The sequence below is a fragment of the Oryx dammah genome, unplaced genomic scaffold (assembly GCF_014754425.2).
Source record: "Oryx dammah isolate SB20612 unplaced genomic scaffold, SCBI_Odam_1.1 HiC_scaffold_23, whole genome shotgun sequence".
NCBI classification, from domain to species: Eukaryota; Metazoa; Chordata; class Mammalia; order Artiodactyla; family Bovidae; genus Oryx; species Oryx dammah.
The window spans coordinates 97,498,649-97,521,574 of NW_024070207.1; the positions used below are offsets into that span (position 1 = coordinate 97,498,649).

The 22,926-nt window shown below is 41.5% G+C and overlaps 1 protein-coding gene across 1 annotated transcript; it reads left to right on the forward strand.

The window, feature by feature from the left end:
- Nucleotides 1–239: 239 nt before the first annotated feature.
- LOC120881670 (ferritin heavy chain-like) lies at nucleotides 240–6,258 on the forward strand (the record flags this gene model as incomplete). The annotated part of the gene is made up of 2 exons (XM_040265340.1): nucleotides 240–648; nucleotides 6,248–6,258. Coding segments are annotated over exons 1-2 (420 nt in total), but the record flags the coding sequence as incomplete, so codon positions are not given.
- Nucleotides 6,259–22,926: the final 16,668 nt, after the last annotated feature.

Here is a 22,926-nt window from a genome sequence, read left to right on the forward strand (position 1 = left end):
GCCAGCACCTCCGCACCCACTGATGCCCACCCCGCTGCTGCCCCCGCCTCACCTCCCTCATCCGAGATGCCTTCCGGATGGTCTTGCCGCTGCCCGCCATGTTGCCCGCAGCAGCCTCGCAGGTGCGCTACCACTACCGCCCCGAGTGCGAGGCCGCGGTCAACAGCTGCACCGCCCTAGAGCTCGACGCCTCCTTCCAGTGCCGGGCCAGGGCCCGCTCCCGGCACCACCACCAGGACATGGCCCTGCAGCACTTCTCCCGCTTCTTCCTGCTCCGCTCCCAGGAGCACAGCAAGACGACCGAGAGCCTGATGTTCCTGCAGAACCAGCGAGGGGGCTGCATCTCCTTCTGGGACATCAGGATGCCCGAGACCCAAGAGCGGGAGAGGGGCCTCCAAGCCACGCAGGACGCCCTGCACCTGGAGAAGAGTGTCAGCCAGAGCCTGCTTGACCTGCACCACCTGGCCACTGAGAGCAGCAACGCCCACCTGTGCCACTTCCTGGAGACCCGCCACTTCCTGGAGACGCGCCACTTGGACCAGCAGCTCGAGTTGATCAAGGGGCTGGGGGACCATCTCACCAACGTGCACAAGATGGGGGCACCAGAAGGCGGCCTGGCAGAGTACATCTTTGACAAGCTCACCCTGGGCACCTGTGACAAGGACTGAGCCTGGACTGGACTTTCCCATGAGTTCCGAGTGACTGCCCAAGGTCACCCTGCCTGCCATGCAGACCACAGTGTTGCCCTTGCAGAAAAAGTTCACCTAAGTTTTTTTCTTGCAGTCTTACCAGTTCTTCACATAAAGTTATTTGGTTCCTCAATAAATAAAGATCTCTGTTTGATTCTTGTGTGCAACTCTCCCATCTTTTAAACTTTAAAACAGGTATCCAGGAATCTTTCTCAACTACCCAGGTCTGGTCCATATACAGCTCAGGATCTCTGCAGAGGGATGGAGAAGGGGTTCCTGAGATCCTGGAAAACACAGGACCCCCATGAACAAAGTAAGTGGAGAGGGTGGGGTGGGCCGTCTGAGGCCCTAGTCTATGTGGGTACATGGTAAAATGATATACATAAATATATAACTAGACAATGGCACCCCACTCCAGTACTCTTGCCTGGAAAATCCCATGGACGGAGGAGCCTGGTAGGCTGCAGTCCATGGGGTCCCAAAGAGTCAGACACGACTGAGCAGCTTCACTTTCACTTTTCACTTTCATGCATTGGAGAAGGAAATGGCAACCCACTCCAGTGTTCTTCCCTGGAGAACCCCAGGGACGGGGGAGCCTGGTGGGCTGCCATCTATGGGGTCGCACAGAGTTGGACACGACTGAAGTGACTTAGCAGCAGCAGCAGCAGTACAGCATTCAAAATACTGGTTGTCTTTTAGGGAGAAGTGAAGAATGAGATTGGACAGGGAGTAAAATAAGGGAGTCTTCAACCTTACCTGAAAACTTATAGCTCAATAGATTATGCAAATGTTAAAGTTTGTTGCTTCTGAGTAGCACCTTGGGTCCTAAACAGCTATGGCAGGGTCCATCATATCATTGGACAACAACGATACTGGTAACTAAGCCATAGGCTGACTTTCCTATAGACACTGGAGTGACATCCTAGCTCACCATGCTAGTCATGCATATTGCCCTTCAAAACCATCCATCATATATGTTGTTGTTCAGTCTGTAAGTCATGTCCAACTTTGTAACTCCACAGACTGCAGCACGCCAGGCTTCCCTGTCCTTCACCATCTCCCAGAGTTTGCTCAACATCATGTCCACTGAGTTTGTGATGCTAACAATCTCTTCCTCTGTCATCCCCTTCTCCTCCTGTCTTCAATCTTTCCAACCATCAGAGTCGTTTCTAATGAGTTGGCTTTCTGAATCAGGTAGCCAAAGTATTGGAGCTTCAGGTTCAGTCCTTCCAATGAACGCCCAGGACTGATCTCCTTTAGGATTGACTGGTTTGATCGTCTTGCAGTCCAAGGGACTCTCAAGAGTCTTCTCCAGCACCACAGTTCGAAAGCATCAATTCTTTGGCACTCAGCAATTTTTATGGTCCAACTCTCTCTCTCTCTCTCTCTCTCTCTCACACACACACACACACACACACACACACACACACACACACTTACTTTCCCCCCTTCTCAGCAATTTTTATGGTCCAACTCTCTCTCTCTCTCACACACACACACACACACACACACACACACACACACACACACACACTTACTTTCCCCCCTTCCATTGTACCCTTTCTTCCATTAAAGTAATCATACCAGAAAACTCAAACTACCTCACACACACACACACACACACACTTACTTTCCCCCTTCCATTGTACCCTTTCTTCCATTAAAGTAATCATACCAGAAAACTCAAACTACCTCACACACACACACACACACACACACACACTTACTTTCCCCCCTTCCATTGTACCCTTTCTTCCATTAAAGTAATCATACCAGAAAACTCAAACTACCTCAGGAGAAGGGCTGAAAAATATGTGGTCAAGGCTAAGGTCAAATTTTTGTTTCTGAATAAAAAATAAAATAGACTCCCTGAATGTTAAGCCAGTGATTTCGGCTCCTTTAAAGAAAGTAGGTGAGTGAGGGTGAGTTGAGGCTGGGAGACAAGTTAGGAGACATAGCAGCAGGGCAGAGAGACAGTGGTGGCTGTATAGAGTGGTCGCTGAGGAAATGGAGACCTTCACATGTTCCAGATGGATTTTGGACAAGGAGACATGATTTGCTTATGGGATAGAGGAGAAAAATGGGAAATGGTGGGAAATAATCTCCATTCCAGTTTTTTCACTTGATCACCTGGGTTGAAAGTGTTGCTATTAATTAATCTGGGGACATTAATGGGGAGATGAAAAGGACGTGGGAAGGCATGTCATGTAAGTCTCAGATGCCTATTAGATGTGCACGTGGAAATGCCTTGCAGGCAGCCAGAAAACGGAAATTGAAGCTCATGTGGAAGTCAAGCACTGCTCTGAGGGGCATTTCTGGGGCTAGAGCCTGGTGTGCCCCTCCCATCCCTTGTTTTAAAAAAGCTTACAGCAAATTTAATCAGAGAAACGAGAATATACAGAAACAAATGAAAACAGTCAGCCAAGAACAAATAATGGTTTAGCCATTAAAACACCTTCAGTTTTTTCTCAAGGGCTTTATATAATATTCTGAGATATATCCTTTAGTGGCATTGCAGTTACCAAAACCCCACCATGTAGAAAGAGTTAACTCCATGCTGGCCACAAAAATGTATAACCAAGACCTGCTGAAACCAGATGGTGCATGACTGAGATTACTGAAAACATCACCCTGTTACCTCACCATTAACAGATCAGAGAATTGAACACAAGGTGATCATGCACCCTGAGACCCTTTGCCTCACACTGTTGTTAAAAACCTTCTGGTGAAAGCAACTGAAGAGCTGCTGGTTCTCCTTGCCTGGCCTGCAACAAAGGCTGTACTTTCCCTTATACAATCAGTGCCAGTAGATTGGTTTCTTTGTGTTTTGGGGAAGTGAACCCCAGGGTGGTTGAGTAACAAGGTGAGATAACAGTATTTTAAATAAACATAAGGGAGCCAACATTTTCTTGAGAGTGCTGGACTAAAAGAACTGGATAAACTAACTATTGGATAAGGAAACAGCAGAATCCTGGGCGATTAAGTGAGAGATCACAAAGGTCAGGCTACCTATGCTTTCTAGTTAGATTTCTTTGATACTGAAGTAGTTTATACAGTATTTAATGTATTATGAGCTCATTTAACCAACCTAGGCCTACTGAACCAGTTCATCTAATTAACAAGTGCTCCCACTATCTGTGTACAGGAAGCAGCTTATGTGAGGCAGGGCTGTGTGGCTGCTCTGTTGTACAGGTCTGTATAGTCAAAGTTATGGTCTTTCCAGTAGTCATGTATGTATGTGAGAGTTGAACCAAAAAGAAGGCTGAGTGCTGAAGAATTGATGCTTTTGAACTGTGGTACAGGAGAAAATTCTTGATAGTCCCTTGGACAGCAAAGAGATCAAACCAGTCAACCTAAAGAAACTCAGTCCCAAATATTCACTGGAAGGACTGATGCTAAAGCTCCAATATTTTGGCTACCTGATGTGAAGAGCTGACTCACTAGAAAAGACCCTGATGCTGGGAAAGACTGAGGGCAAGAAGAAAAGGGGGCGACAGAGGATGAGATGGTTGGATGGTGTCACTGACTCAATGGACATGAGTTTGAGCAAACTCCAGGAGATAGTGAAGGACAGGGAAGCCTGGCCTGCTGCAGGCCACAGGGTTGCAGAGTTGGACATGCCTTAGCAACTGAACAACAATCTCAACAACTTGACAAGTCGAGAGGAAGGGATTCTACATGATAAGGAGGAAAGTCTTCCACATCTTGCTTGTCTCAACAGGATCCACACCTGTCCTCTCTTCTCACAGTCCCATCCCTTCCTCATCTCTCCATCTGCTCATCCAGTGGATTCCGTGCTGAGGGCTCTAAATTCTTGCTACTCAAAGTGAGCTCCCTGACACCAAGAATATTGGCTTCATTTGGGAGTTTGCTAGAAATGCAGATTCCTAGCCAGACCCCAGACCAAGTGAATCAGAATCTGTACTTGAATGGAATCCCTAATGATTCACGTACAAGGTGAAGTTTGAGAAGCACTGACCTACAGAATCTCCTCAGGTCTCTCCAGGCTCAACTCCTACTAAAAGTAGCCGCACCAAAACAGTTTCTAAGAGAGTAAAAATTCGCCACTGTGTACCCTACTCTTCATCACATCACCTGGTGACCAGGAGAAAGGTGTTCATGTCAACTTAACAGTAGGCTCTACTTGCCACTGACTTGGTCCAGTTGGCAATGGTGAGTCAGCTTTGTTTGTTTCAGCTAGCATCAGTGTATTCTAGACTTTGTGGCTCTCAACCACGTATTATTATTATTATGCTCCTATTTCTCAGAACTCTTATTCTCCCTGACTCTCATATATGTGTGATGGGTTAACTGATGGATGAAAATAATGATGTCTTTTCAAGGGCACCTCAAATACCCACTCTTAAGATTCTGAGGGAGGTTGGACTTTCAGAATGGTGATGTGAGGAGTGTGGGAAAATCTCATCCATGGTGTTACATACAGTAAGCTGGTGAAGTTGGAATAGATGATCTGCAGTTCTGCCTGCATATAAGTTGTCTCAGTGAATGCCAAAAATGAGGGCAGAGTCCACCTCTGCAATCCATTTATGGAGCTATTCTGAATGGAATCCAGATAACTGCACAAGGCAGAGAGAATCTGGGAGATAGTAAAAGACAGGGAAGCCTGGAGTGCTGCGGTTCATGGGGTTGCAAAGAGTGGGACATGACTCACTGACTGAACAACAAGAGAGGATTAAAATAAAAGCAAACCTTGCTTTATAAAATTTATACAATACACTTACTGGCTCGATTTATATGAACAGTTGATAGGTCATGTAAAAAACAAAAGAAAAATAAGCATCACTGATTATTAGGGATGATGGTTAAGACTGAAAGACAAGGGGATAACCCAATAGGAAGCAACTGTTCATAGCTGGCATCAAATGAGGGTGATGGACACCAGAGTCTGTCTGTGTTTGTTTATTTTTACCATTAGCCTTGAGTTAAAAAGGCAGAAACTGGAATTTCTTATAATTCATTATTTGACAAAACGTCAGGAATTTTGAGAAAGCAAAAAGATGAAGTAAATCATGAACACATTCAAATATGTATATTCTCTCAATATATCCTTCTTTTCACTATCTACTGAAATAATTTTCAAACACTTTGAGTTTATTCCCAATTCACTATTACTTTTTTCAGTCTTGGAAAACTCATTCGGTCATAGATTTAAGATGTTGTGTGTGCTTCCGAGGGAGCCAAATCGACTGCCATAAACTGACCTGATGTGTAGCACTAATACTCATGGCTGTACTGGAATATCCTTTTAATTTTGTTTTTTGTTAAGGATAGGCTCCATTTTAAGAAAGAGAAGCAAAATGCACATAGAGAAAAACCAAGTTGAGTTTTCACTGCTCAATTTTCTGAGTTCAGTATAAAATATTGTAAGACAAAATAGATGGATAAACGGTTTCCTTTAAAATAATTTATAACATAATTTATAACATAACATGCTTCCCAATTCTGTAGTCATTTATATTTTATGTTTGTGGTCTTTTCTGATTTCATTTATTCAATGTTTATTTCTAAGCCCCTCTATAAAATAGAGAGGGAGAAAGGAGGAAGAGTTAAACAACAGAAAAAAAAAGGAATTTTGATATAAAGTAGACATGATTACTTTTTCTTATTTAAAGATTGCTTTCCTCTCACTTTTTGTTTGTTTCTCTCATACACAGTCACCTACATAAGCCAATTACAAACTGTTTTGGGAGTAAGAAAGCAGTGACTCACATTTTCCAAAAACAGACACATACTTCCTTTAATCTTTTTCTTCCTCTGCCATTAGGAATTCCTTTCTCTCCACCTTGAGACTTAACCTTTAAGATGTCACAATTTTTACAAACACACACACACACACACACACACACACACACACACACCAGGCTCACATTTTGTAGAGCATGATCTCAATAATAATAATAAAAACATGTATAAGACTACTATATTAACCAGGGTTGGCTGAAGACATCTGGCTTGCAGGATTTTGTAAACTGTATTTTATTATAATTACTGGAAAAATATCATTTGTCTGGGCCATCTGTGGTGTAGTAAAAATAATCTTGCTTTACAGAAGGAGCTTTTTAATTTGCAAGGATTAAAATAAGGACCTAAGACATGTGTGGTATAGACAGAGCTCTGTGTTATGTAATACATGCAGAGGTCTTGAAATACACTGTGAATGTAGTTTCCTCTCCCTTTTACTCAACTGATCTCAAGGAACCTGAAGGGATGCCCTTATTGAGGACAGCCCTTCCCTATGTCCAGTTATACTCACTATTGTACGAGAAGATGAGGGAAGTCTTGGGAGATGGAGAGATCATAAATATCAGGCTACCCATGCTTTCTAAGCAGATTTCTTTTGCAATGAAACAGCTCCAATGGTATCTAATGTGTCATGAGCTCATTTAACAAACCGAGGTCTACTCAACCAGTTCACCTAATTAACAGGTGCACTCTACTGTCTCTGTACATGGAGTCAGGTGATCTGAAGGGCACACTCAAGATTCAGGGCTGTTGGGCTGCTCTGTTGTAAGTCTTCTCTCATGGGGAGATGAATGTGTACACCAAGAATAACCCGTGTTCTTTACGATATTCCTAACACTACTTGACAAGTTCAGATAGCTGGACAATTTAATTTCCAGTTAAAGCAATACAAACAGTGTAAGAGAGAGTAGCTCATATGAAAACTGAGTTGTGTACTTTGTTGTGATTCCATAAAGGTGAGAGGAAACATCATCAAACTAAAAGTGAGAAGAGCAATGTTAACATTTATAAATAATTCAAAAGAAATCTAGATGGAGGCTACACCCAGGGTGACTCCTTAGTATCCTGAGTTTATTTTCTAATTAAAAATGATCAAACAGATAATCTGAATAGGCCAATATCTACTAAGGAAAAAAGGACCAATAGTTAATCAGCTTTCAAGACAGAATGCCCCAGGTCTAAATGAATTCAGAATTCTGCCAGAATTCTAAATGGGATGAGTTCTGCCAGGTTTTTAAGAACAGACTGTATCAATGTTTCTACATTCTATTGGAGAACACAGAAGCTGAGGGAATACTTCCTAACTCATGTTATGAGGGTAGCAGTATCCTAATGCCAAAATCAAACAAGGACATTACAAGAAAACAACAGACTAACATCTCTCATGAACATACAGGCAAAAATCCCCAACAAATATTAGCAGATCAAATACAACAACATATTAAAAAGAAATCTTATATGTCAAAACTTATTTTGTGGAGGTACGCCCTTATACAGTGATAGGCCCAAATCAACTTCAATATTGGAAATGATGTCCTCCACTCTAGAGAAGCAAGTCCATGTCAGATAGAGTTCACATCCGAGCAAATTGCTAATCCTAAAATAGTTTCACAATCACATTTTTTAATGTGAAAAACAGCACACTTATGAAAGGCATATATCAGTATAAACAATGAAAATTCAATGAGGGTTTGCGTGTTTGGCACCTAATTTAGAACAGAATATACCCTCAGATATGCAGATGACACCACCCTTATGTCAGAAAGCAAAGAGGAACTAAACAGATTCTTGATGACTGTGAAAGAAGAGAGTGAAACAGCTGGCTACATCCTCAACATTCAAAAAGTGAAGATCATGGCATCCAGTCCCATCACTTCATGGCAAGTAGATGGGGAAACAATGGAAACAGTGAGAGACTTTTGGGGCTCCATAATCACTGCAGATGGTGATTGCAACCATGAAATTAAAAGACGCTTCCTCCTTGGAAGAAAAGCTACGACAAACCTAGACAGTGTATTAAAAAGCAAAGACATTACTTTGCCAATAGAGGTCTGTATAGTCAAAAATGGTTTTACAATAGTCATGTATAGATGTGGGAGCTGTACCATAAAGAAGGCTAAGCACCGAAGAATTGATGCTTTTGAACTATGGTGCTGGAGAAGACTCTTGAAAGTCCCTTGGACTGCAAGGAGATCCAACCAGTCCATCCTAAAGGAGATCAGTCCTGGGCATTCATTGGAAGGACTGATGTTGAAGCTGAAACTCCAATACTTTGGCCACCTGATGCAAAGAGCTGACTCATTTTAAAAGACCCTGATGCCGGGAAAGACTGAGGGCAGGAGGAGAAGGGGACGACAGAGGATGAGATGGTTGGATGGCATCACTGAATTAATGGACATGAGTTTGAGCAGACTCCAAGAGATGACGAAGGACAGGGAAGCCTGGCATGCTGCAATCCATGGGGTCACAAGAATGGGACACGAGGGAACGATAACAAATTATCAGTACCACAGAGTCACCTGAACACTCCTGCCTGACCTCCCCTTCCTCTAATCAGTCTAGAATTACTCAGGGTGCAAATGCATATTATTTTCTTGCTCTCACTCTATATGTTTAACACATAAATTTTCTGTTTTTCATTTTAGCTCATTTAGTAGTATATGAATATAATACTCCTATAGCATATTTTTCTCTGTGCCTGTTTTTTGAACTTCATACTGATGCATGCAGCTGCTGTATTGCTTTTCTGTTGTATAAGATCCCAGTGCATCCTCTTCCAATTAATAAATTAGTCCTTTCTCCCATGGAAGCCCACTTGGGCTGATTCTAGTTTTTGCCTTTAGGAACAATGCTGCTCAGGACATTCTGTAAGCATGGTTTAGTGCTTGTGTGTGAGCATTACATGCAAAATACTGGAACTGTGGGTCATTAACTAGGCTCTTGTTTATTTTATTGAACATACCAAACTGTTTTTCCCCAATGCTGTGTGAAGTTGAGTATGAGTTACTCCAGTCCTTCATGAACACTTGGTATTTTCCAAATGTTTAATTTTTACAGTTTTCTGTGAATGTTTAGCATATAGCCTGGCATACTGAAACCAGCAGACTGTCAGAACAGTGATGATGTAACATCATTCTATTTCTGTTTACTCAGCAGAGCCGTTAAAATTCTGGACTCATTCCATATGTACAGCAGCACAGCTTTCAGCCTAGAAAGTGACAGAGAGTGAGTCTGTGTGGAAATACGAAATAATCTGAGGCTAGTACAGCCTATTGGGGTTCCCTGGTAACTCAGTGGTAAAGAATCCACCTGCCAAGCAGGTGACACAGGTTTGATCCCTGGATTGAGAAGGTCCCCTGGAGAAACGCATGGCAACCCACTCCAGTATTCCTGCCTGGAAAATCCCATGGACCGAGGAGCCTGGAGGGCTACAGGCCACGGGGTTGCAGAGAGTCAGATGCAATTTAGTGACTGAACAACAACGCACAGCATGTTACACTGAATATTCCTACCTGAAGGGACCACTGCCAGAAGACAGCATAAATACACTATCCAAAAGTGGGAATAAGTATTTAGTGACACTGTCCTGGTCAAAGATTGTAGAGAGTGCTTTAATATTATCCTGCACAATCTATTTTCAAGTTTTTTTCTTCCCGATTTACATTCTCACAGAGCTCAACTGTATTCAAACAGCTGGGTGTCTCATAAAATTCAAACATGTTCTTCTCACCTATAGTAATACTTGTAAGGAGAATGTTAAAAGAAGAAAATGTGTTTCAGTCTCGTCTGGAAAAATACAAATGTTTCAGTTGAGTCTTTTCAATATGAAATAACTTTTTTGCCACTTATATGTAAAGAAAGGTTGATAAATATGCTACTAACAGTTAAGGCCTCTTCTACAATAATTTATATCAAAAGTGTATTTATCCCATTCAAGAGACATGTGAATGATCTTTGCTGTGCCCTTTTTCTTTTTCTTTTTTTTTTTAATTTATTGATTTGGCTGTGCGGGTCTTAGTTGCAACATTCAATATCTTCAGTTGCAGCATGTGGAATCTAGTTCCTTGACCAGGGATTGAACCTGGGCCCCCTATACTGGGAGTGCAGTCTTATCCACTGGACCACCAGGGACATCCCTGTAGGGTCTGTTAATAAATGCTTTAGAACAGGTCCACAGCACATTATTAGAACATGCTTTAAACATGGAGAAGGTAGACAAAAAAAATTAAGGCTCCTATGAATCTCTTACTATCTGTGTTCTCATTATTCAAGTTTCTTAAATCATTCATACATGTTACCTCAATTTAAAACACATCTTCCATTTCTCATTCAGATTTGCCCTCAAGTAGGACTAGAACAAATGTGCAACACTTAATCTGGAGTGACAGCAGGCATAGAACTGTTAGGTGCAGTAGTAACAAAAGCCCTAGAGCAGTATGTGTCACTGAAGCCTAGAATGATCTGGTATTAATTTTAGACAGATTTTAAGTATGAGTTGTAGTATGACCAAGTTTCTGACAGATAATTTTCTGGTCCACCTTTCAAATTAATGTACTGACACTAAAACTTGCCTGGAAATGAATTTCACTTGTCATCGGAGATGTAGAAAATTCCAACCACATGTGGCATTTTCCTCCTCTCGAGATGGAAATTTCATCTAAATTCTGCCACTGCAGATCCTTAAGGATCCATAAGGACCACTTTCAGAAACTGTGATGAGGAGAGACCTGACCCCTGATCTCTCCTGGGGGTAAGGAGTCACGCAGTTCATGCTCACTTGGGTGCTGTGTGGGGATTTGTTAGAGGTTGGTTCCATCATAGCCACTGGTCACAAATTAGTCCACTGGGTCACAAAGAGTCCTACACACCTGAAGTAACTGAGCACACATGCGCATGCACTAGGATTTTTATATATATCATCTTACCAGGCACAGGTACCCAAATACACTAGGGGCTCAGATGGCCCACCCTACCCTCTTACCTAGTTTGTTTATGAGGAGAAGATGGATTTTGTGTTTTCCAGGCTCCCATGGATTACCTTCTCCCTCCCTCTCTGGAGATCCTGAGCTGCATGTGGATGGTGCCTGGGGCCCTGGAGAGATTCCTGGATCCCTGTTTTAAAACTTAAAAGGTGAATCAGAGACTGTTACTGATGCATCAACTAATAACTTTAGTGTCAATACAGGTGAAGCTTTACCTACTCACTCACTTTCTGCTGTGTTGATCCATTCCTAACAGGCCACAGAACTTCTCTCACCCAAAGTCTCAGAGATTGTCTCCTACATTTTCTTGGGAACTTTCATAGTTTCATTTTTATTTGCTTTATATATGCTCAGTTAATTTTTCTGTACTAAAAGGAATGAGGTAAGGTTTTCCATTTTTTATTTTTTGAAGATGTATTAATATGGTGATTGTTCCAACAGCATTTGCTGAAAAGAATATCTTTCCGTATTGAATGGCCTTTCATCTTTGTTAGAGTTTATAATAGAAAACTCCATCACATTAAGAAACACTCTAGATGAGAATAAAAGAAACTGCAGCACCATGGGTGATTGTAGGTCAGCTGTGAGATGGAAGAGCTACTCTGGGAGCAGCACACGTGTCACCCTGTCCTGTCCTGAGCCTCTTCTACCTATACTGGGCATAAGGACTTGTGCCATTTCATCTCCCCAACCTTGCACTCCAAAGACAGTGAATGAGGTTAAGAAAATTGCAAACCAGTACAGAAGGGAAACATCAGGACACAGCAACCTCCAAGGGGAAAACATTTGTCTTCCTATGTCTGAAATAACATCTTTATCTTGGCAACCGTGAGGGTCCTTAGCCTACCTGAGTTCTCCATGCCATGCATTCCCTAAAGGAGAAAGTCACTGAATAACTGACACACTCTGCCCTTCCATACAGAGAAAACTATACCTCTTCTCCCTCCTGCCTTTCATCTGCAGTTTTTTTACGGACAGTGGCTAAATTCATGAATGTGTACCATATTCAGATGAAACAGGGAAATACATTTTATGCACATATCTTCCTCAATTTGTCATGGGGTTCCATCCCAATAAATCCTTCATGAATTGAAAATACTCTAAATAAAAAATGTATGCTAAATACCTGACTATCAAAGTGAGCATCATAGCTTAGTGTAGGCTTCCTTAAATGCAATCAGAACACCCACGTAGCCTACGGTTGGGGAAAATACTCTAATACAAGGCCTGCTTATACAAAAGTGTTAAATGTCTCATGACATTTACTGAACACTAAACTGAAAGTGAAAAACAGAATGCTTGTGCAGGGACAGGGTGCTTTAAGTGCATTGGTTGTTTACCTTCATGATCCTCTTGTAGGAAGGGGGGCCCCCTCCAGGGCCCGAAGAGTGGGCTCCTGTCTAACACTCAGAAAAGAATTGTCCGAGGAGACATGTGCTGACAAAGCAAGCGACTTTATTGGAAGAGGGCACGTGGGCAGAAAGCAGTAGGGTAAGTGAACCCAGGAGAACTGCTCTGCTACATGGCTCGCAGCCTCAGGTTTTGTGTTGATGGAGTTAGTTTCCGGGTTGTCTTTGTTCAATCATTCTGACTCAGAGTCCTTCCTAGTGGTGCACGCATCACTCAGCCAAGATGCATGCTAGCGAGAGGGATTCTGCGAGGTAGATGGACACGTGGTGTCTCCTTTTGACCTTTCCCAAACTCTTCTGGTTGGCGATGGCTTATTATTTCCGTGTTCCTTATCAGGACCTCTTGTCATAAAACAACTCATGCAAATGGTTACTAGAGAGCCTGGCCAGGGTGGGCAGTTTCAGTCAGTATGCTTCCCCTAACAATCCTGTGATTGCCTGGAAGCCATGGGCCAGCATCACAAGAGAGGACACAGGGCATATTGCTAGCCTAGGACAAGATCCAAATTCAGAATTTCAAGTACAGCTTTTGTTAAAAGGAAGGGTTCATTTTGACTCCATGCTGAATCTGTTTCTATGACTTTAACCCTTGTTTTGGCCATTTGAGTAACTTTTCTCTGTGTGTGCAGAAGTGTGAAGGAAACTTTGGCCATCCTTTACTCTTGATTTCCCTTGCAGAAGACTGACAAACACAGTCAGTCACTGGAAAGCAATTTTTATCACCAAGACACAGCTGCATTTTCCTCTTGATTAGCAGCCTTGCTACAAGTTTTGCAGCAGAAATCATCCAGAAGCATTCAGACAAACATTATCTCTTCTGTGTTAGTTTATTAGAACAGAGAACACAGGTCACAGATCATCCATGTTGTGCTGAACACACATTCTGACATCCCAGGTGGATAAACGACTTGTGAAGCCATCCAATCCATTCTTTCTCTTCACCACTTACTCTCTGCTGTTTCCAATACAGAGCAAATCTAGCCATCCTGTTTCATTATTTACCATGCTACTTTTCCAAATCTGCCCAATCAAAGGCCCCAGGACAAGCAAGCAAGGAGCTGGGCAGGTGAGTAGCAGTGAATACTGTTTTGTTATCTTCCCACTCCCCACCCACAATCCCTACCCTCTCCTTCCTCTCTTGAGTGTTAATCAAATTCAGAGGAAAATTCCTTTGTTTTCTCCTAGTTAGGATATTAGGGAAGAAGATTCTTTGGCCTAAATTAATTCTGCCTATTTGTAAAACAAATAAGAGCTCAGGTTGTTGGAAGGGAATATAAATTCCTGTGAATTCCCATGAAAATTCAAGTTTAAATGCTCCTTAGAAGTTTTGCAAGAGAACAGACCAATATGCAGACAGACACCAATATACTAGAGGAACAGACCAACCTACACTAAAATTAAACTCACATACTCCCAGCTGTTAGGGGAAGGGGAATAGAATATGCCACCCCAAGGTCTGCCTCTTGGGCATAAGGCTTATCTTGAGCTGAGCATATTTAAGGAACAGCAGACACAGGAGAAGCTCTGAAAACATTTGGTAAGACACGTACATTTACATTCATAAAGAAAATATCCACTTGCTATGGATCCCTCTCTATTATAGGAATGGGAGGATGACTAAATGTCTGTAAACTCTTATGTATGGAGAAGGTACCAACTTAAAATTTGCATGATAACCTTAGCTTTGTTTACTGTGTTTTTCCTGATCATCTCCCCTAAGTGTCTCCCCCACCTTCAATATCTTCTGTCTTCAGATGGTATTTAAGGCAGTGACTTTAGCTATTTCAGGAAGTTACTTCGTTTTCCTGAGCATCTCACATGTATACATTGTAGGAGAACAGAGTTTACCACCCCAGAATATGTCTCTTTGGCATATGCTTCAGTCTTGTCTGACTCTGTGTGACCCCATAGACGGCAGCCCACCAGGCTCCCCCATCCCTGGGATTCTCCAGGCAAGAACACTGGAGTGGGTTGCTATTTCCTTCTCCAATGCATGAAAGTGAAAAGTGAAAGTGAAGTTGCTCAGTCATGTCCGACTTAGCGACCCCATGGACTGCAGCCTACCAGGCTCCTCCATCCATGGGATTTTCCAGGCAAGAGTACTGGAGTGGGTGCCATTGCTTCTCCAATTCATTACTTTAAGCTGTCCCTTATTTTCAGAAACAGCAAACAGGGGAGAAACTCTGAAAAACAAGAAGGATTTACCCTTATGTACCGCAGATGGTGATTGCAGCCATGAAATTAAAAGACACTTACTCCTTGGAAGAAAAGTTATGACCAACCTAGATAACATATTAAAAAGCAGAGACATTACTTTGCCAACAAAGGTCCATCTAGCCAAGGATATGGTTTTTCCAGTGGTCATGTATGGATGTGAGAGTTGGACTGTGAAGAAAGCTGAGTGCCGAAGAATTGATGCTTTTGAACTGTGGTGTTGGCAAAGACTCTTGAGAGTCCCTTGGACTGCAAGGAGATCCAACCAGTCTATTCTAAAGGAGATCAGTCCTGGGTGTTCATTGGAAGGACTGATGCTAAAGCTGAAACTCTAATATTTTGGCCACCTTACGCGAAGAGTTGACTCATTGGAAAAGGTTCTGATGGTGGGAGGGATTGGGGGGCAAGAGGAGAAGGGGACGACAGAGGATGAGATGGCTGGATGGCATTACCGACTCGATGGACGTGAGTTTGAGTGAACTCTGGGATTTGGTGATGGACAGGGAGGCCTGGTGTGCTGTGATTCATGGGGTTGCAAAGAGTCGGACACAACTGAGCGACTGAACTCAACTGCACACTGCTCAGTATTTCTAATTTCCTGCAATGTAGTTATGTATCTCTCATAAATTTAAGAGCACAAAAAATACATTTGGGAAATATTGAGAAAAATTTAGAGGGCTTCCCTGGTGGCTCAGTGGTAAAGAATGCACCTGCCAATGCAGGAGACATGGGTTCGATCCCTGGTCTGGAAAGATCCCACACGCCACAGAGCAACTAAGCCTGCATGCCACAACTACTGAAGCTGGGGCACCCTCCAGCCCATGCTCTGCAACAAAAAAAGCCACTGCAATGAGAAGCCTGCACACCAGAACTAGACAGCAGCCCCTGCTCGCTATAACTAGAAAAAAGCCTGCACAGCAATGAAGACCCAGCACAGCCAAAAATAAAAAGAAATTAATTAAATTAAAAGAATTTTTAAAAAAGAAAACAATTAGAGCATTAAATAACTGGATTTTACCCTACATGACTAAATAACATAACTTTTTTTCTATTGTCTTTACATGTAAAATATTGAGACTGAAATGATAATGTTCCCATCAAAATATTGCCTTTCTCATTATATCTACTATCTTATCAAATATATATATATATATATATTTTAAAAACCTTATAACATATACTGGACAAAGATTTCTTGGAACATACAAAATTATAAAACAACAAGACGTTAAAATGACTTCTTAGAGATTTTTTTCTTCATGTAGTTTCAGGAGAACATAGAATATCTTGGGGTCAGAAATGCCAGTGTTATAAATCTTAGACAATAACTCTGATATAATGCCTGAAGATCATTTCTAAGGAATTATACTTGAAATCTTGAGTCAACTTTTTGATTCTCTTTAGGTTTAGCATCCTAAAGCCCATTGGCATAGGCAGTAAAACCGATTTCTTTTAGAATTAAGATTGGTTTCAACCCTCTGTAGGTAGATCAATATTCCACCAAGTATTTCTGCAAATTCCTGGTACGGAGGGCATTTCTAATGGCCAGTGATGCTTCTGATTTCCTCCTTTCACTGTATTCTTATCTTCTGGCCCATGTCTCAGAATTGCTCCTTCATCTCCAACTTCCTTCTGTGCTTAATATGGTACACAGTGCTCTTCTTTTTGTCCTGAAGCAAGCGCAAATACAGACAATGTGTTTAGGCAGAATTCTGCTGAAAAACCTATCTAACTATGAAATAGCAAGTTGTTCCAAATTCTATGAGATATATTTGTCTCTTAGCATCTTGTCACGAGAGATTTTCCCCAAAGGGCTTCTTGACATTTTGCTGAGTCATCTCACTGTATTACACTGAACACAATGATGCTTCCCCATACCTATTTCCCCAAAATCTACTTACAGAGATATTCACCTCAACTGCAACAGCAACAGCAACAACAAAATGCTATCGATACCTTTCAGTGCCAAGAACTATGAAGACAGAAGTCGTAGAAATAGGAGAAAGTTATTATTTGCAGATAAAGTAAGGGAATTTTTTGAGGCCATCTAAAGGTGAAATGGGACAGCAATGATGCATTCATTCTGAGGTATGTTGGCAATGTGCTAAGCTCTCAGGATGTTGTTTTGGATGAAACAGCAAAAGCCCATGCACTTGCATAATTTATTCTCTAGGGAGACAAGTTATCCTATAAATAGGCACAGTTAACAGCTATGATGAGTGCTGTATAGAGTGTAAGTTTTTGTTAAAGCTACAAAAACTTTTAAAAGTTTAAGTGCAGGGAACCTAATTTCAGTTGAAAACTCAAGGAAGGCCTCTGTGAGACGTAATCATGCACAGCATGTCTTCAAGAATGAGAAGAAGCTGGGCATGGGATGGACAAGGAGGAAGATGGACAAAGGGCCTGAGGTAAGAACTCTGGGTGGTTGAGGGAATGAAAGAAGGCCAGGAGTGAGAAGCACCGGGAGGACGTTAGCAGGATGATGCAGGGCAAGGAGTTTGTAGAGGAAGACAGAGGTCAGCTCCTGAAGGATGTGAGATAATATTTTTAGTATAATGGGAAATCCATGAAGCGTTTTGGGGAGAAGGTGACATGATCCAGTTGACATCTTAAGGAGATCACTCGATAGTTTAGGAAGAATAGATTGAAGAACAGCAATGAATGACAGTTTCATAAATCTAGAAAAGGTTATGAAATTGGGGGCAAATTACACATATGAGATATAAGAAAATGGACCTGTTAGGGAAAGAGGTGTCAGAAAATAGATACAATTTTTCTAATGAGAGAAGTGTTTATTAGGAGCATGAGAATTCTAAAATAAAATTTCTAGAAGACAATGCATATATGAACTTTTTTGAGTAAGTACAGGTATCAACTACCTGAAATACCTTTTTCCATGTGATCATCAAATGGAACATCTAATTCTAATAATCCCATGTATCACAGTCATGTAAGGTCACTCAGAGGCAAGTTCATGGGGCAAGGCCCAAAACTGTAGGCCTAATCTACACCACCGGTGCCTTCATATATCTCCACACAGCTGATTGTGTGACTGCCATGGTGAAGAATACGGTTTCTAACTTTAAAACTATTAATATATCACCCAGAATACTTATTACTAGCATGTGTACTAGTCACTGTATAAATTATATAAATCTTCTGTGCAAGGGCCACTGAGATGGTAGACAGACAATATGTGCTGCACTAGTGGCATATAAAACACTGTCAGTACCAACCACTTGGTGAATATGATTAAATATATTATAGATTCAGTAGGTGCTTTTTAATCAAACCTACACATTTCAAGAAATAAGTGAATAGGCTGTACAAGTTATAATAAAGAGGAAGTGATAGAGAAGTGCTGTTTACTAAAATTCTTTTTATACATGATAGCAAGTGAAAGTGAAAGTCACTCAATTGTGTCCGACTCTTTGCGACCCCATGGACTATACAGTCCATGGAATTCTCCAGGCAAGAATACTGGTGTGGGTAGCCATTTCCTTCTCCACGGGATCTTCCCAACCCAAGGATCACACCCAGGTCTCCTGCATTGCAGGCAGATTCTTTACCAATTGAGCTATCAGGGAAGCCCACTAATATTTGATCACAACCATATATATGAATTTTCTTCTAAAGTTACTCAAGCTTGAACAAAGCAACAAGCAAAATTTTAGCTGAAGATTATAGTCTCCCTCAGTTGTGGGATAGATTAATATGGTTAACAGCAGATTATGATCATTTAAGGCCTCTTTATGTTGGGGACAATTAAACCATACTAAGAATAATCAGCCTAATTACACTAGGAAATTGGGATGGGTGCCTTATGAATAAGGCCAATAAAAAATTTCCTTTAAAGATAAGAGTTGGTACAGAAGAGACTAAATCAGATGACCTTGGCATACAGTGGGCCAAACCAAATGGAAATTCTTGACTTAAAATTGTTATGTATGATCTTACAAGTACAACTCACTATATTACTTGTATCCTGCCTGTTTTTCAAGATCATTGTTTTTGGTATTACCAAATGTGTGACCAAACCAATGATAATAGTAACGAGGTGACTTAAAGAGGTTGATCAGGTATACAGTCCTATTTGAGATCAATGATTAGAATAGTTTAACTCTGGATGTGGGAAGAAGCAACAAGAAGTAATCATTTTCTAGACCATGAGAGACTAGTAAGACAGGTGGTCCAGAGACTTTTCGCTACTGTTAAGGTTACTCAGACTATATAGAATCTGCTGGCAATGCAGAAGACCTGCATTGATCCCTGGGTTGGAATGATCCCTTGAAGAAGGGAATGGCTACCCACTCCAGTATTCTTGCATGGAGAATTCCATGGACAGAGGAACGTGGTGGGCTATAGTCCATGGGGTCACAAAGAGTCAGTCAGCACTGAGTGACTAACACTTTCACTTTTTTTTTCCCAGTACAGGAATAGCCCATTGAATGGTCTATCAACAAAAATAATCACTTCACCTGGGAATAAGCATTCCTAGCACCATGAGACAAAATGGTCAAACCATGGTCAAATTTATGATCATGAAAGGGACATTCCAACCAAAAATCGTCACTTGCCATGTGGTTCTGTAAGGATTAGGTCATTAGCTACTGTACTTGATGACCTTCAACACACTCTGAAAGGAGTTCAGGGTAGAGATCAGGAAGGAGGCATTCTGCTGCTCACTCTGGGTTGAGTGCTGCACAATTGTTCTAGTCCTACTGGAGGGCAAATCTCAATGAGAAATGGATGTTGCATTTTTTATTGAGGTAACATGTCCAAGCCAGGCTTCAGCAATATGTGAACCGTGAACTTCCAGATGTTCAAGCTGGTTTTACAAAAGGCAGAGGAACCAGAGATCAAATTGCTAACATCCGCTGGATCACTGAAAAATCAAGAGAGTTCCAGAAAAACATCTATTTCTGCTTTATTGACTATGCCAAAGCCTTTGACTCTGTGGATCACAATAAACTGTGGAAAATTCTGAAAGAGATGGGAATACCAGACCACCTGACCTGCCTCTACAGAAACCTGTATGCAGCTCAGGAAGCAACAGTGAGAACTGGACATGGAACAACACACTGGTTCCAAATAGGAAAAGGAGTACATCAAGGCTGCATATTGTCACCCTGCTTATTGAACTTCTATGCAGAGTACATCATGAGAAACGCTGGGCTGAAAGAAGCACAAGCTGGAATCAAGATTGCCAGGAGAAATATCAATAACCTCAGATATGCAGATGATACCACCCTTATAGCAGAAAGTGAAGAGGAACTAAAAAGCCTCTTGATGAAAGTGAAAGAGGAGAGTGAAAAAGTTGGCTTAAAGCTCAACATTCAGAAAACGAAGATCATGGCATCCGGTCCCATCACTTCATGGGAAATAGATGGGGAAGCAGTGGAAACAGTGTCAGACTTTATCTTTTTGGGCTCCAAAATCACTGCAGATGGTGATTTCAGCCATGAAATTAAAAGACACTTACTCCTTGGAAGAAAAGTTATGACCAACCTAGATAACATATTAAAAAGCAGAGACGTTACTTTGCCAACAAAGGTCCATCTAGCCAAGGATATGGTTTTTCCAGTGGTCATGTATGGATGTGAGAGTCGGACTGTGAAGAAAGCTGAGTGCAGAAGAATTGATGCTTTTGAACTGTGGTGTGGGCGAAGACTCTTGAGAGTCCCTTGGACTGCAAGGAGATCCAACCAGTCCATTCTGAAGGAGGTCAGCCCTGGGTGTTGTTTGGAAGGAATGATGCTAAAGCTGAAACCCAGTACTTTGGCCACCTTATGTGAAGAGTTGACTCATCGGAAAAGACTCTGATGCTGGGAGGGATTGGGGGCAGGAGGAAAAGGGGATGACAGAGGATGAGATGGCTGGATGGCATTACCGACTCGATGGACGTGAGTCTGAGTGAACTCCGGGAGTTGGTGATGGACAGGGAGGCCTGGCATGCTGCGATTCATGGGGTCGCAAAGAGTCGGACACGACTGAGCAACTGAACTGAACTGAACTGAACATGTATGAATGATTAAAGAAACCTGAATAAGGAGAACACAGATCCTAAGTCAGTCATAGGAGACTTAATTTTGTTTACCTTCTCTATGCTTGAAACAGGTTCTAATAACGTGCTGTGGATCTGTTATAAGGCATTAATAAAAAGACACTGCAAAGATCAATCAGCTGTCTCTTGAATATGATCAAAACACTTTTTGGAATAACTTATTATAGAAAAGTCTTTAAATGTTAGCAGCATATTTATCACAGTTTCTCTACATTAAAGTGGCAATAAAATAGCTACTTAATATTGAAAAAGATCAACTGAAATAAGAATTTTATTTTTTTCATACCAGACTGAAACACTGAATTTTCATCTTTTAAAAATTCTACTTACAAGTATTAATACAGATGGGAAGAAAATATTTCATTTTTCTAAGACATCCAGCTGTTAGAATACAATAGAGCTCTGTGAGAATATGTCAGTTAGAGAAACATTAAATTGGATTTTGCAGGATAATTTCAAAGAATTTGCTACAATCCTTAATTAGGACAGTGTCTCTAAACATTTATACTCGCTCTTGTGTAGAATGTTTATGCTGTCATCTGGCAGTGGTCCATTCACTTGGGAATATTCAATGAAACAGGCTGTACTAGCATCAGATAATTTGGTATTTACAAACAGATTCACTTGTTGTCACTTTCCAGGTTGAAAGCAGTGCTGCAAATGTGGAATGAGGCCAAAATAAGGGCTCTGCTTAGTAACCAGAAATAGGATGATGTTATAACATCACTATTCTGACAGTCTTCCAGTCCCAATATGCCAGGATAGATGCTAAACATTAAAAAAACAAAACAAAACACCGTGTAAACATTCTGCATCATACCAAGTGATCAGGAAGGGATGGAATAGCACAAATTATATTTTACATAGTGCCACAGAATTAGACATTGGAGGATACTTTGTTATGTCCCATAAAATGAACAAGAGCCTAGTCGATGACCCACAGTTCCAGTGTTTAGCACATAATGCTCATCCACAAGCACGAAGTGATGCTTACAACCTGAGCAGCAACCCTCCTAATGGCATAAACTGGAATCAGCCCAAATGACCTTCCATTGGAGAAATGCCCAATTTACTCACTGGAGGAAGAAGCACAGGGATATTACACAACAGAAGAATGAAAGTACAGCAGCTGCATTAATGTATATATGCATACTCAGTTGTTTCAGTCATGTCCGACTGTTTGCACCTCATGGATAGTAGCCTGCTAGGCTCCTCCGTCCATGGGATTTCCTAGGCAAGAATACTGGAGTGGTTTGCCATTTCCCCCTCCAGGGGATCTTCCCCACTCAGGGATCAAAACTGCGGTTCTTGCGTTGGCAGCAGATTCTTTACCATTTGAATCCAACTGGGAAGCCCACTGTAGCTGCATGCATCAGTATCAAGTTTAAAAAAGCTTCGCAGAAAAAGACAGGCTCTAGAAATATATATACTACTAAATGAGCTAAAATTGTAACACTGTTTATGTTTACAACATGTAAGGTGAAAACAAGAGAATAAGTAATATGCATTTGGGCTGCATGTATTTCCAGACTGAAGAGAGGAAGGGGAAGTCGGGAGGAGTGTACAGGGAACTCTGAGCTCTAAATTTGGTGCCATGTACATGAGCACTCATTTACTTTTCAAAAAGCAGAGACATTACTTTGTCAACAAAGGTCCATATAGTCAAAGCTATGGTGTTCCCAGTAGTCATGTATAGATGTGAAAGTTGGGACTATAAAGAAGGCTGGCATAAATCACAATAGGATCCTCTAAGACCCACCTCCCAGAGTAATGGAAATAAAAGCAAAAATAAACAAATGGGACCT